The 13,847-nt window shown below is 50.4% G+C and overlaps 1 protein-coding gene across 3 annotated transcripts in view; it reads left to right on the top strand.

Annotated features, from left to right (window-relative positions):
- Nucleotides 1-13,847, top strand: part of BDH1 (3-hydroxybutyrate dehydrogenase 1) — a 34,369-nt gene that overhangs the window by 17,455 nt on the left and 3,067 nt on the right. For all 3 annotated transcript variants that reach the window (XM_080656252.1, XM_080656253.1, XM_080656254.1), the window contains exons 3-5: nucleotides 861-933; nucleotides 1,690-1,800; nucleotides 7,847-7,988. In XM_080656252.1, the coding sequence (XP_080512378.1) occupies nucleotides 861-933; nucleotides 1,690-1,800; nucleotides 7,847-7,988 (326 nt within the window). The remainder of the gene's footprint in view (nucleotides 1-860; nucleotides 934-1,689; nucleotides 1,801-7,846; nucleotides 7,989-13,847) is intronic.

The following is a 13,847-nucleotide window of genomic DNA, read 5'->3' as shown; positions in this document are numbered from 1 at the left end:
GGAGGGAGGGACCGCGGGAGGTTGGCTATGGGAATGCACTGACCACCAGGGGCAGCTCCTGCGTTGAGCATCTGCCCCCTGGTGGTCAGTGCGCATCATAGCGACTGGTCAACCGGTCATTCCAGTCGTTTGGTTGTAACGGTCACTTAGGCTTTTATATATATAGATTCTTGAAATGACAAAATTATAGAGATGGAGAACAGATTAGTGGTTAAAGAGGATGTGGGGTGGGAGGGAAGTGGATGTGGCTATAACAGGGTACCAGGAGAGATCCTTGTGTGATGGAAATGTTTTGTATTTTCACTGCATCACTGTAAATATCCTGGTTGTGATATTGTACTGTAGTTTTGCAAGTTTCGTTAGGGGCAATTGGGTGAAAGATACAGGGATTTCTGTCTACTATTTTTTTAACTGCATGTGAATCTATAATTATTTCAAAATAAAAAGTTAAATTAAAAAAATAAAAACCTCAATGGGGGAAAAAGGAGACATATATAATACTTTAAACAATAAAGAATTAAAAAGAAAAACCTTATCAGGAAGCAGCATAAAACCCAAGGGCTAAGGGGTGGAATTTGCCGATGGCTTTGTTAACAAAGCTCTATCACCTGAAAGTTCTTCCTACACAGTGGCAAAAATGGCCTCTGCCACTGATGGCCCACTTTCTACCAGCCTAGCAACCCTGGAGGAAAGAGGACCTCTTTCTCAGTAGTACCAGCAGGATGTCCCCAGGGGCTCCGGGTGGGGGGACAGTCAGTGCTGCTCACTGGTGGCTGAGGGTACTCTGAGTTGCTTCTGCCCCAGGAACAAGGTCTAGGTGTGTCCACAGCCTGTGCTCATGGCTTCCTCTTCTCTTGCAGGCGCACACTGCTGTTTTACTCTGCCTCCTTCGTCCCCGTGGGTCGTCGCACTTACACTGATGCAGTGAACCCGGTGAGTGGCAGCCCAGTTACCTGGGAACCAGCCAGGTGGTCAGAGCCCTTCCCTCTGGGCCCCCTTGGCCCCTTGGGTCCTGAGCTACCTTCCAAGTACCAGGCTTCAGAGCTTCCAGGACTCTTATAGCGGCTTTCTCACATTCTTAACCTACACTCTGCCCTCCCCCCGCCCCCCCCCCCCCCCGCCCTAAACCTCTCATCAAATGAGTTTTAGAGGTTAAGAGTTTAGACTCTAGAACCCAACAGGCCTGGTTTCAATTCCATTTCTATCATTTAGTATGTTGGGCATTTAAAAAAATATCTGTTTCCTCACTCATAGCATGAAATAATAATCATGATTACTATATGTAATTATTATGAGAATTAAAAGAGGAAAATATCGATTGACTGCCTTCTGTACCCATTCTGATAATAACTCCATATAGTAATCATGCATGCACAGTGCTTGCACGTGGTAAGTAATGATATGATGATTGTGATAATGGTGATTGCAGGTGAGAAAACTGAGGTCCAGAAAGGGGATCTCAAGCAACATTATTAGTTGGTGGCAGCATCTGGGTTAGAACCTGGTCTCCTGATTCTGAGTCCAAGCTTGTCCCACTAGACTATGGTGCTTCTCCCGATGGAAAACGCCAGGCAGGGAGGCCTAGGCATGGTCCACTCCGGAGCATTAGTTGTTACTGCTCAGAGGAGGACGGGTCACTCTGCACTCAGGATCCTGGTTCCTAATGTGGGGTCTAAACTTCTACAATAGGTCGGCAGCAAAGCCGTCCTGGTCACAGGCTGCGACTCTGGATTTGGGTTCTCCTTGGCTAAGCATCTGCATTCAAAAGGCTTTCTTGTGTTTGCTGGCTGCTTGTTGAAGGTAAGAGATGCGTCATCTGTGTCACCATTGTCCTTCACACATAGTCATTGGTCTGTACGTTGTTATTTTTAATTGCAGTAAAATACACATATCATAAAATTTACCATCGTAACCATTTTAAGTGTACTGTTCAGTGATATTAAATATATTCACATTGTCTAAGTACCTCATATAAGTAGAATCATACACTATTTGTCTTTTTGTAACTGGTTTATTTCACTTAGCGTAAAGTCTTCAAGGTTTGTCCATGTTGTAACATCTTACAGAATTTCTTTTTTAAGGCTGAATCATATTGCATTGTATGTATATATTACATTTTACTTATCCATTCAACTGCTAATGGACACTCGGGTTGCTTCCACATTTTAGCTACTGTGAATAATGCTACTGTGAACATGGGTGTAAAATATCTCTTCAAGATACTGTTTTCAATTTGTTTGGGCATATACCCAGATGTAGAATTACTCAAGTCATGTGGTCATTCTATTTTTATTTTTTTGAGGAATTGTCAGAATGTTTCTCACAGCAGCTGTACTGTTTTACCTCCCATCCACAGTGCACAAGCGTTCTGATTTCTCCACGTCCTTGCCAATACTTGTTTTCTGGTTTTAGATAGTAGCTATCCTAATATGTGTGAGGTGATGTTTCATTGTAGTTTTGATTTGCATTTCCCTAATGATTGGTGATGTTGAGCATCTTTTCATGTGCATTTGTCATTCATACTATCCCCTTTGGAGAAATGTCTATTCAAGCCCTTTGCCCATTTTAGAATTGGGTTGTTTTGTTGTTGTTGAGTTTTAGGAGTTCTCTATATATTCTGGATATTAATTCCTTATCCGTTATATGATTTGCAAACATTTTCTCCCATTCTGGGTATTGCCTTCTTACTCTGAGGGTAGTGTCTTTTGATGTACAAAATTTAAAAAATTTATTAAGTCCAGTTTGCCTATTTTCTTTTGTTACCTATGCTTTTGGTGTCATATCCAAGAAATCATTGCCAAATCCAATGTCATGAAGCTTTTGTGCTATGTTTTCTTCTAAGAGTTTTATTGTTTTAGGTCTTACATTTAGGTCCTTGATCCATTTTGAGTTAACTTCTGTATATGGTGTTAGGTCAAGGTCCAACTTTATTCTTTTGCATGTGGATATCCAGTTTCCCCAGCACCATTTCTGAAAAAGACTGTCCTTTCCTGCATTGAATGGTCCTTGTAAAAAAAAATCATGTGAGGGTTTATTTTTGGGCTCCTTCTCTGATACAAAACCTTATATTCCTCTCCTGATGCCCCCCCGCCCCTGCCACTCTCACCTGACACTCCTCTCCCTCACTTAGGAGGCTGCAGCCACAGAGGCCTCCTGCTGTTTAACACACCCTCCTTGGGCTTTGGCACGGCTGCCTCCTCTTCCCCAGATTTCTTCAAGACTTGCTCCCTCACTTCCTTCCAATGTCACCTTCCTGGTGAGGTCTTTCTTCCCTCTTTAAAACCGAACACACCCTTTACCACATTCACCCCATCTTCTTTTCCTGCCTCTCTCCGGGATCACAAGGAAGGCTCGATGGGCCAAGGTGGCATCTCATCGCCATCTGGAAGGATAAACAGGAGTTCCCTGTGATGGATGGAGGTGACATATCCAGACACTGCCAGTCATCTGATGTGGCTGAAGCCCAGTGCCCTCGTGGAAGAAGAGGAGATGAGCGGGGAAAGGAGGGCAGGACCAGACCAGGAGGGGCCCTGAATGCCTCTGATGCAGCTTTTGTCAAGGATGCCAGATCCATTGGTCACTTCTCAGACCATGCCATACTCAACCTACCAGCGGACTTGACCATACTACTCTTGTTTGTAACACTTTGTTTCCTGACTTTGTGGACACCTTTCTCTCTATCTTCTCTGCTAGCTCCTCCTGCTGCTTCTCCTGTAACTAGTACAACACCCTAGGCTTGCTTCTCTCATCACAGTGTTTCTCATACATGTGACAAGATGCTCACATGTAACAAGTGCTGAGTGTCCTTACACCCGGCCTTGAGGTGCTAGAGCACTAACAATAAAGGCTGGGAGACTGTGAAACCTTTCTGCCAGGATTAGCCCATCACCTGTCTCACTGCCGTAATACATTGAGGTGCTGGAGGTGGAGAGGTTAGACAGAATTGATAGTATGCTGTGGTATTTTCCATCTGGTCTCAAGTAAAACGAAGTTGGTTTCAAAAGAACTCCTTGGAGAGCTTACCATTTGTGCCCTGGAATCTGAGGCCACAGAATGGTGTGTTCATGTTTACCAAAAGAAGTTGCAAGGCCCAAGAAAGAGGCCAGAGTGGCTCCAGAGAGCTGCATAGGGGAAGGGCTGTCCTTCTGCCTGGGAAGGACACTGTTGCCTGAACCTGATGTGGATAATGGGAGAGCTCCTGGGATCATCTTAAGGGCACCTGCCCAGTGAAACTCCAAGAGGGTCTATGTGACCGGACCAGAGGGGTGGCTCCCGGAAGCCCTGGCTGAGGGAGAAGATGCACAGTAGGAGGAAGGAAGGGCACAGAAGTTTCCAGGGGAGGGATCTTCTCGGAACCCACAAAAGTGCCCCAGGGAGGGAGGGCCAGCCAGGGCACCACCCTCAGAAGACTATAGTCTTGCTCCCTCATTTGTCAGCCTCTGGATCCGACCCTGGGAGGATCTGAGATTAAGGAATAAGAGAGGAGAAGGAGAAGCTAGAACATAGTGAGAAAGACAACCTCTGCTCCTGCTGCCTGGCGCCCCACACTGGCTTCTCATGCTCCATCAGGCCTGCGGCAGGGTAGGCTCTAAACTGGATACAAGTTTGAGGGAGGGTTTGGGTTTTCAACCCATGCTGGGCTGGAGTTACCTGATTAGCAGACCGAACTAGACTCTTTGTGCCAAAACAAAGAGTCTCTATTATCTGAGAATGAGTGGAAACACTGTAAGGCTTGCCTGAAATTTCATCCAGGTGTGGAAAACATAGCTTACAGATGAAGTTTAAAGGGATAGTGACAGAAGGCACTGCCCCTTTACAAAGGTACCAACACAGCAGGACCGAAAGCTCGTCTCTGAGCAGCAGACAGATGTGGAGCCAGGGATGGGGTGTGGCCCAGGCAATGCGGCCTTGGCCTGAGGATGGAAATGGGCCACCTAGTCTGCAGCCTGCAGGCTGAGGGCCGTTGGGAAAGCTTTCCTTTGAACAGCTGGGACAAAATAACAGTCCCTTTCGCTGTGGAGGTGGCTGTCAGGAGCAGGATGTGCAGGCTGCTTAGAGATGAGTGAGGACTCCTGAGGAGATCTGTCAGGTGAAGGTACGAAGGTGGGGCTTCCCTCCTGGGGGCCTGAATGCTGAGCCTGAAGCTGTGGGCTGTGAGATGAACCCCCAGCTTCCTTTGAGAGAAAGCTCTTAGCTGCCAAGCTGCCAACCTAAGTCCATGTGGACCCCCTGACCGAGGTGAGGGGGTTCCCCGAGGACACGGGAGCATTGGCTCTGTGTTGGCCAGAGGCACAGGGAGAGGTCAGGGGTGGGGTCCAGGAGTTACTGAAAGATACCAGGAAGAGGAAAGGACACTCAGGTATCTCAGCTGGAATCTATCCTATTGGAAGTTGATGTCAGCTCCCCCTCAGAGACACAGAGTGCTTGGGCTCAGCTCGAGGGGCATTTGAGGGCCACGATATGAAGACTGCACGAAAACAAGTCATGTTTTCCTGGTGCCTGTGTGCTGTGTGTGGAAAAGAGAGGTGTCTGTGGCACCAGCCCCTCCAGCCTCTGGACTTGAAGGTGGCGTCCCCGGGAAATTCTTTTTGAGGAAATGGCAGCAGAAACTGCAGGCTTGGCTGCCCCTCTGTAGATGGAGCACCTGCTGTGTCATTTGGGAAGGTGGCACATTCAGGGGGGTCAGAGCCAAGCCTTGCACGAATCGAGCCTCACACCTGGCTGCTCTGTGCAGACATGATTCTGTGTGTAGCTGCCATTCCTGGTGCCAGGGTGGGCAGAGACTCAAGCATGTTGCTTTTTCAGTAGGGACACCGGGAAGTGGGGGAGGGCTCCCTGGAGAGGATGGCAGTTTAGGGGTGGAAGAGATCTTAGAGGAGGGGTTTTCTCTGCACCACGTTCCCCATCCTTTCCCAACCCCACCTCCACCATCATTGTCTGAATACCGCCTAAGCAGTCCATTCCATCTCTGGACTCAGAAAGTCACTCCTCTTTGTGAGCCAGATTTGCCTTCTTGGCCCTGGTTCTGTTTTCTGGGCTACGTAGGATAAGCTGGCTCCCTTGCCATCATGTTCTTTCCAAAATGATGATCTTCTTCACCTTTGACCCCATTTCACAGGGCCCCTGCACCATTTTCTCCTCTGACAGTACATCCCTCTGACACTGAACTGCAGTCCTGGAGTTCGAGTCCTCCTCATTCAAACCACTTACGTGAGAACCCTCCTGGAGAGAACCCTCCACGGACATGCTGACCCTCTTTATACTTTCTGCTCTGCCACTTGTTCAGTACCAGCTGTCTGTGCCCCGGGCAAGCCTGGGCTGAGAGTCACCATTCCTCTTATCACTTCATTCTCTGGCAGCCGTTCCTGTCCTCTTGTGAGATACGGCACTGCTCCCTGCACCAGAGAAAATCACTGCCAATTAAATGATGACTGACTGTTTAATTTTCACCTCGTTTGTAGCTCATGCCTATTGTGAAAATATGTGGCATAGACAGATGAATGTGATAATGCAGCCTGCCTCTGATGTGAGGGCTAACGAGATAATGCATGTCAAGTGCCCAGCACAATGGGAAGCGCAGTAAATGCCAATAAACGGCATCTGCTTTTATTCAAACCGCCCCCAGCAGCTGCCCACTGCCCACACAGACCCCTGCCCACCTCTCAGCCTCATGTCCACAACGTCCTCAGGCCTCTGCTCCCCCTGCCGTGGCTTCTGGCAGCACCCTCTCACCTCTGCCAGAAGTGCCCCATCCACAGGGGCCCATCTGGCCGTGTCTTCTGCTGTCAGTGCCTTTGAAAAGCCTCCCTGCCCACCCCACCTCTGTGCAGCCCCCCACCTCCCACGAGACTTCTGCAGCAAATACTCCCTGTACTGTGTGCTTACTCATCTGCCTCTTTCCCTAACGTGACTCTTTGAGAACAGGGGCTGAGATATTTGTTTTTGTGTCTCCAGTACTTAGCATAGTACTTAGCACAGAGGCCCAAGACATGTTTGCTGAGTGAGCGATACTTTTCTCATGTGTAATAACACCTGAATTTGCATAGTGCTTTATCATTTCATGGGCTTTTAAAAAAACAATTTTCTCGTTCCATTAACCTGAGCAGGTCAGGACAGGTGGTGATGTCCTTATGACTAACTGTAGCTGGAAAACCCAGGCACCTGTTGAGGGATGCACCTGAGTGCACAGAGCCTGGTTAGTGGCCAAACTGGCAGCAGAGCCTGGCCCTGGCCACTTACCAGCTTGCAGGTTTCAGGGCCTTGGCTTAGAACAGAGGTGGCAAACGGGCAGCCTGCTGGTCACAGGTGGCGGGTGGATGTGTTTTGGCCATATATATATATATATATATATATATATATATATATATATATATATATTTTTTTTTTTTTTTTCAGAAAACCCAAATAAGTTACCAACACTTAAAAAATTAGGAGCTTTCACACAGAAATCCCAATTACAAGTTTAAAAATCTAAGCATCTGGCAACCCTGGGCTCACATACACATGTGAACAACAGCTGGGGAGGGGGTTGAGAGGCAAGACTTGTGCTCCACTCCTGAGTGTCTCCCTTCTCTTCATGTGAAACCCACATGCCTGGCCCCGGCAGGTATTGAGTTTGTACTTCTGCTTAGAGAATGACCCTGCCGGTGAGGCTTTAGGGGCTCATGGTTGTGTCTGTGGCACGTAGTTTGGTGCTTGGTACATCATCAGTGCTCAGGGATTAGGCCAGGTGGGCCTGCAGTTGTTAGTAGCCCCAGGCTTAGGCAGGGACTGAGCCAGCTCCCTGCCTTGGCTCTGGTCCTCGTCCTAGAGGCAGGGGGGTGAAGCAGTTCCTCTCTCTTCCCAGGACAAAGGGGATGTTGGAGCCAAGGAACTGGACAGCTTGAAGAGTGATCGATTGAGAACTGTTCAGCTCAACGTCTGCAAAGCCGAGGAGGTGGAGAAAGCGGTAGAGTTCGTCCGCTCGAGCCTGGAGGACCCTGAGAAAGGTAGGGGGCCCCTTGGGGCAGTGGGGTACTGCACGGGCGCCCTTTCTAAACACCACCCTCCATTTGCTGGTATCCTGCCAAAAGACTGCTTTCTTTATTTTCAAGCTCTTCCTCCTGCACAGGAGGAGGAAGTGGGTTGAATTAAACACACCGTGCAATCAGGGAATGGGAAATAAAGCCAGAGGTGATTTCAGAATCTACAGGAGTGATGAATGGATGTGCTCTGTTCAGGCCAGTTCAGCCAATGCCCACTGAATGCCCACTCGGAGCCAGGTGGTGGGCCAAACTTTTGGGAACACAAAGATGGCCAAGACATAGTCCCTGTCCTCGAGGACCTCACAGTTTATCGGGGAGGCAGGGGGTGGGGGGGACTGACTCAGGTGATTTTTATGCCCAGTCTTGGGGTGAGGTGAGGAAGGGGTCCGTTAGGGCAGACTGTGGCAGAGCCTGGGAAGGGCATTCCAGGAGGAGGGGGAGCGTGAATAGTGGTGGGAAGCGCACAAGGTGTGCCAGGGGAGGACAAGTCAGGGGTCAGGTCTGGTGGAAGTGGCAGCAGCAGCAGCAAATGAAGTTGGAAGGGAGCTGGTCCAGGGCCTGCGTGCCAGGCAAGGGAGGTGGCCACTCTCTTGAGAGCAGTAGGAGCTACTGAGGGGATTTCCCTGAGGAAAATGACCTGGTCATACTCGTGAAAGCTTGCTCTGGGGGCTGTGGTGACAGCATGGGAATAAGAGTCCTGAACTAGGGCCATGAGTATTGGGAAAGAGGAGGATCAGATTCAAGTATTGAGAAGACACAGCTGGCTGGACTTGGTGACATGCATGTGGGGATGAGGGAGAGACAAGAGGCCTCTATCCTGGACACCTGGTACACTTCATGGAGGAGTTGAGGGGTGTGGAGATGCTGAAGTGCCCAAGGGACACCCTGGGGGAGTATCTGAGCTGGAGCTCGGGTGTCCAGGGTTGGAGGTGAGACTAGGAGTGGGAGAGATGCAAGGAGGGTCTGCTGGGGAGCTTGAGCAATTAGGCGCCAGAGAAGGGAAAGACAGCTGTCAGAGAGGTTGGGTACAGTGCCCCAGAAGCTAAAGGGACAGAAAGTTTGGGGGACAGTAGCCAACAGGGGCACATGATGCTGAAAGTTTCCGTAACATAAGGACTCAAGTGTCCTCCCAGTTCAGCCCACGAGGGCCTTGATGGGAGGGCCTCTGTGGTATAACAGAGGGGAGGGGACGCCATTCACGTAGAACGCAGCCGGGGGAAGCCAGTTCAGTCTCCTCACTTCATCTATGACAGTGGTCGGCAAACTGTGGCTCGCGAGCCACATGCGGCTCTTTGGCCCCTTGAATGTGGCTCTTCCACAAAATACCACGTGCGGGCGCGCACGAACAGTGCGATTGAAACTTCGTGGCCCATGCGCAGAAGTCAGTTTTCGGCTCTCAAAAGAAATTTCAATCGTTGTACTGTTGATATTCGGCTCTGTTGACTAATGAGTTTGCCGACCACTGCTCTGTGACATTCACCTTTGAGCTTCCCAACAGCCCAGCAGAAAGGCTATGCCTCAGCTCTCTGCTTCCCCACAGAATGGGCTGGGGACAGCTCTCCTGAGCAGTGACTTCAGTTGCTGGTAGTGGGGAGGAAGGGTGAGGTGACCAGGGCCAGTGCCGGGCACTCTGCTTAGCATTATCAGTCAGGGGACATGCTGCCGCCCTAGCGGCACCTCAGAAGCTCCTGTGCTGTGAGGCTATCGGAGGAGCTGTTGCTCTGGCGGCCAGCCTGTCACTGACTCGTCACCATGTCAGCCCAGTGCCACCCCCACCACACAGCAGGCCATTCCCAGGCCCCCCTGCTCTCTGAGGAGAGGCCTGTGAGTTCCAGAACATCGGTTTAGTAATTAAAAGGCAGACCAGGGCTTCTGTCCCATTAAGAAAAGGCAGGAGGGATCCATTAGGATGATTACCAGCCTGCTTACCCCCAAGCCCTGCCCCCTTGGCGAATCCTCCCCTCCCGCCTTCCCTGGCAGCTGGGATGTTGCCTTTGTAAACCACCAGGAGGGAAACAGCTGCAGTCAGCACCATAAAGCCACTCATCATGGCCTGTGGTTTGTAGTGATTTAAAATGCCCGTGTAAAGGAATCATCCCTGTAGACCTGAGCACAGAATGGAGCTGCTCCAGGTCTTGGGGCGCTCAAGGCCCTGCTCCTTGTCCGCTTCCACTCCCTGGGCAGTTAGCCTTACCTACAAGGCAGAGTGAATCCAGAGCCACAAGGGGGAGGCGCTCAAACCCCAGCACCACCCCTGAGGCGTAAAGCTTTTCCTGATGACCCATTTCAGTGAGGGTTGATAAACTACTCAACATGACCTCACTTAACCCGAACTGCTTTTTGGGGAGGGGAGCATATTTGAAGGTTTTTAGGTCTGAAAAGAAAATAAATCTGTTAGATATATGGTTGTGCAAGTCTTCCCCTCCCCCCTTTCCTCTCCTCCCCTCCCGCTCCCCTTCTTCTCCCTTCCTCCAGGGCTGTCATCCTGGTTGGTAGAACAACTCAAATTCTCCACTTTTCCCGGCAATGCTGTCATTGAACTCCAGGTGGCGCCCTCCCAGAGCTTTCAGACTAGCTTGTGGTTCCTGAAGGGGTGGTGCTTCTGACTCTCCCTCTGCCCAGGCAGGAAGCTCCCAGGAGACCAGTGGACAGCACATTTTGATGCGAGTTTGGTGCCCTTCACCCTGGCTCTATGGAACAGTTGCTGCCAAAGCCAGGGGAGCCAGCCTGCGGTGGGGGGGAGGGGGTAAGATGAAGGGGATTGTCTGATTAGAGCTTCAAGCCATCTGCCACCAGCCCCTCTGCTCCCTCCCCAGCAGGACTCTGAGGGACTGGACATCTGGAGCCTGTGACGCCCCTCCTCAGGGAAAGGCGGAAGGAGTGGGCCAGCGGCAGGCTGTGAGCATGTCTGATCTTGAAACCACTTATCTCACAGTCAGTAAGCATGTATTGAGTGAATACTTGGTGTGTAGTTGGTAGTGTACTGAGCACCAGAAAGGGTTCATCCTGGTAGGAGGAGTGTGTGGTTGGTGGCCAGCCAAGTGGAAGCTGGTGAGGAACAGTTATAGCACTGGGACATTATGCCATGGGCAGGGAAGGCCCTAGTATCTGGGACACCCTGGGTCTGGGAGTGAGAAGACTGGATTTACTCGGAGCTTCACCCCTTACTAGAAGTAGGAGGGTTGTATGTTCCCTGTGTGGGCCTCACCTTGCCCATCTGTGAAGTGGGAAAAGTGCTTTGCAAGGCATCCAGTGCTCATACCTAGATCTGGCTGCTGCAGGAGTATGGGTAGCATTTCAACAAAAAGCCACTCTCAGACTGGGGTGGGGGATGGGGGGCTTAGCAGAGCCAGGAAGCAGCAGAGGTGGGAGGGGCCCTGATGTCAGAGGAGTGGCAGGCTGTTCAGAGAAGGCAGAGTACTTGAAAGGGAGTGGAAGTGGGTGAAAGAAGCCTGGTAAACACTTCACATACCCCACTAGGGAAGGGGTGGAGGAGAGAGACTAAGACAGGGAGACCTGGGAGAAGCTTCCCTGTTATACACGATCCAAACTATGCCGTGGAAACAGGATAGAAGATGCAGGTTCTAGTGACATGAGAGAAAGCCAGTAACAGCACAAAGTTAAGCATGAGGGCTTTGTCCTCCCATACACGGGGTCCAAATTCCATCCTGTCCATTTGTTATCTGGGTGACACTGAGCAGATGCTTCACCACTCGGAGCCTCACTCAGATACGGGACAATTTACTACCTACTTTGTAGGTTGGTTGTGAGGATCAGGTGAATTAGTAGATGCACAACGTTTGGTTCAGGGCCTGGCAGCTGTCCGTTTGATCTTTATCAGTAATGTTCACAATACTCATTAGATGGGGGAGAAATGAGGAAGCTGGAGGAGTCAAACATTAAAGTGAAGCTATTAACAAGGAGGGGCAGGGCTGGGCACTGGGAACTCGATATGTTGGTGTGGTCAGGGTGAGTTGGGGACCTGCGGGACATTAGGTGAAAGTGCCTGTCAGGAGGAGGGGACTGGGGTTAGGAGAGAGCCTTGACTGCCGAAGGGTAAGTGGGACCCTCCACACGGAGCACAGCTGTCACCAGACCAGCAGGAATGTCATGAGGCCTCCAGAGAGCTCCTGGGTCCACACACTGTCACTGCTTATCATCCAGACACAGTGTGCTTTCACAGGCCAACTTCAAGTAAACCTTTTGGGTATCAGTGTCAGATGTCATTGATGTTAGATGGAAGAAAGATTATTTTAGGTTGTGTGATACAGTCCCATATGAGTCGAACACAAAGCAGCTGGAAAATTCCATGAACATAAAGAAAATGAGGCTCCCTAAGCACTGAGTGTAGTTTTTTTTTAAAAAAAAATGTATTTTTTTTTTAATTGATTTCAGAGAAGAAGGGAGAGAGAGATAGAAACATCAATGATGAGAGAGAATCATTGATCGGCTGCCTCCTGCATGAACCCCACTGGGGATCAAGACTGCAACCTGGGCATGTGCCTTGACCGGGAATCAAACCGGGACTTCCTGGTTCATAGGTCAATGCTCAACCACAGACACACTGGCCGGGCAGCAGTGAGTATAGTTTGAGGAAAGGTGGTCTAGGACAGGACATTGGGGACACCTGTATCTTAGTGGGGCAGGTAGAAGAAAGGTGGCAGTGACGATGGAGGAGAGGCTTGAATATTATTAACGCCAAGGGAGGAGTGAGTGTCAGGAGCACTCATACTGTGGAGAAGTTGAGAGTGAAGACAAGGGGCATCATTAGCATGTGGCACCCTTGATAACCAGAGCAGCCTGCGGTAGGGCTGGGACCCAGAATGGCAGGGAAATGGGAAACAGGGGAAGGTAGCTTGTGTTCTCAGAAGACTGGCCTCGGAGGGAAGGGGAGCAGAGAATAGCACGAGGGAGTAGCATGGTAAAGAGAAGGCTCTTAGGATATGGAGACATGGTATTTGTATTCACATCTCCAACATTTATTAAGCACCTAATGTGTACTACGTTGAAGGGAAGGGGACAGGAACAACAGAAGAGTTGAAGTTGCAAAAAGGAGAGAGGATTGATGGCTTACAATTAGGATGGTGGAGAGTGAAGTGTCAGCCTTGGCAGGGGCTGAGAGAGGCTTCCTGGGAAGAGGAGGGGAGGGGGTGGCGGAATCTGCAGGGCTGGGGGAGGGGGGGGACGGCAGCTGTGGGGGGTTGTGGTGGCTGAGTCATTGCAAGGTCCTGGTAAGACCTGAGAGCCAGGCTTTAGCTTTCGGTGGGGAGTGGGAGTGAGAACTTCATGAGCACGTTGTTAACCAGCAATTTCCTTTCCCTAATAAATGTCCTTAATTTCCCATAATTGAAGGAGAAGGCACCAGAGGTCAGTTGATGAAGCTTTAATTTGGGTAGCACGGAAGGGAGTAGCCAGAGACCAATTACTCTGTCATTTACACAAACTCCATGATGAACCCAGAAAGCAGGCTGGGCCAGAGTTCCCACAGGCAAGGGGCAGGCCCCCCCCGCCGCGCCCGCCCCCCCCCACCCCCTCCCGCCAGCAGCGCTTCCCTGAGGCCGCGCCTTGGGAGAGACTGAACCCTGAGGGTTTCCACAACAAAGAGGCAGGGCCCTGTTCTGTCCTGAGGCTCTAGCCCATTCAGTCCTTGCACCCCAAAAAACAGGGTGTGCAAAATGTGGCTGCCTCCTCGCTGCTCCCTCCCCAGTTAGGCTCTGCTGCTAACGTACTGGGCACATTGCAGCCAGTCCTTTCCCCAGGGCCTCCATATCCCTATTTCTGAAATTAGTTATCAGACTACGTGACCTCCAGGAGCCTTCTAGC

Source organism: Plecotus auritus, assembly GCF_963455305.1.
Source record: "Plecotus auritus genome assembly, chromosome: 2".
Lineage (NCBI taxonomy): Eukaryota > Metazoa > Chordata > Mammalia > Chiroptera > Vespertilionidae > Plecotus > Plecotus auritus.
This window is presented reverse-complemented; position numbering and strand designations above follow the sequence as displayed.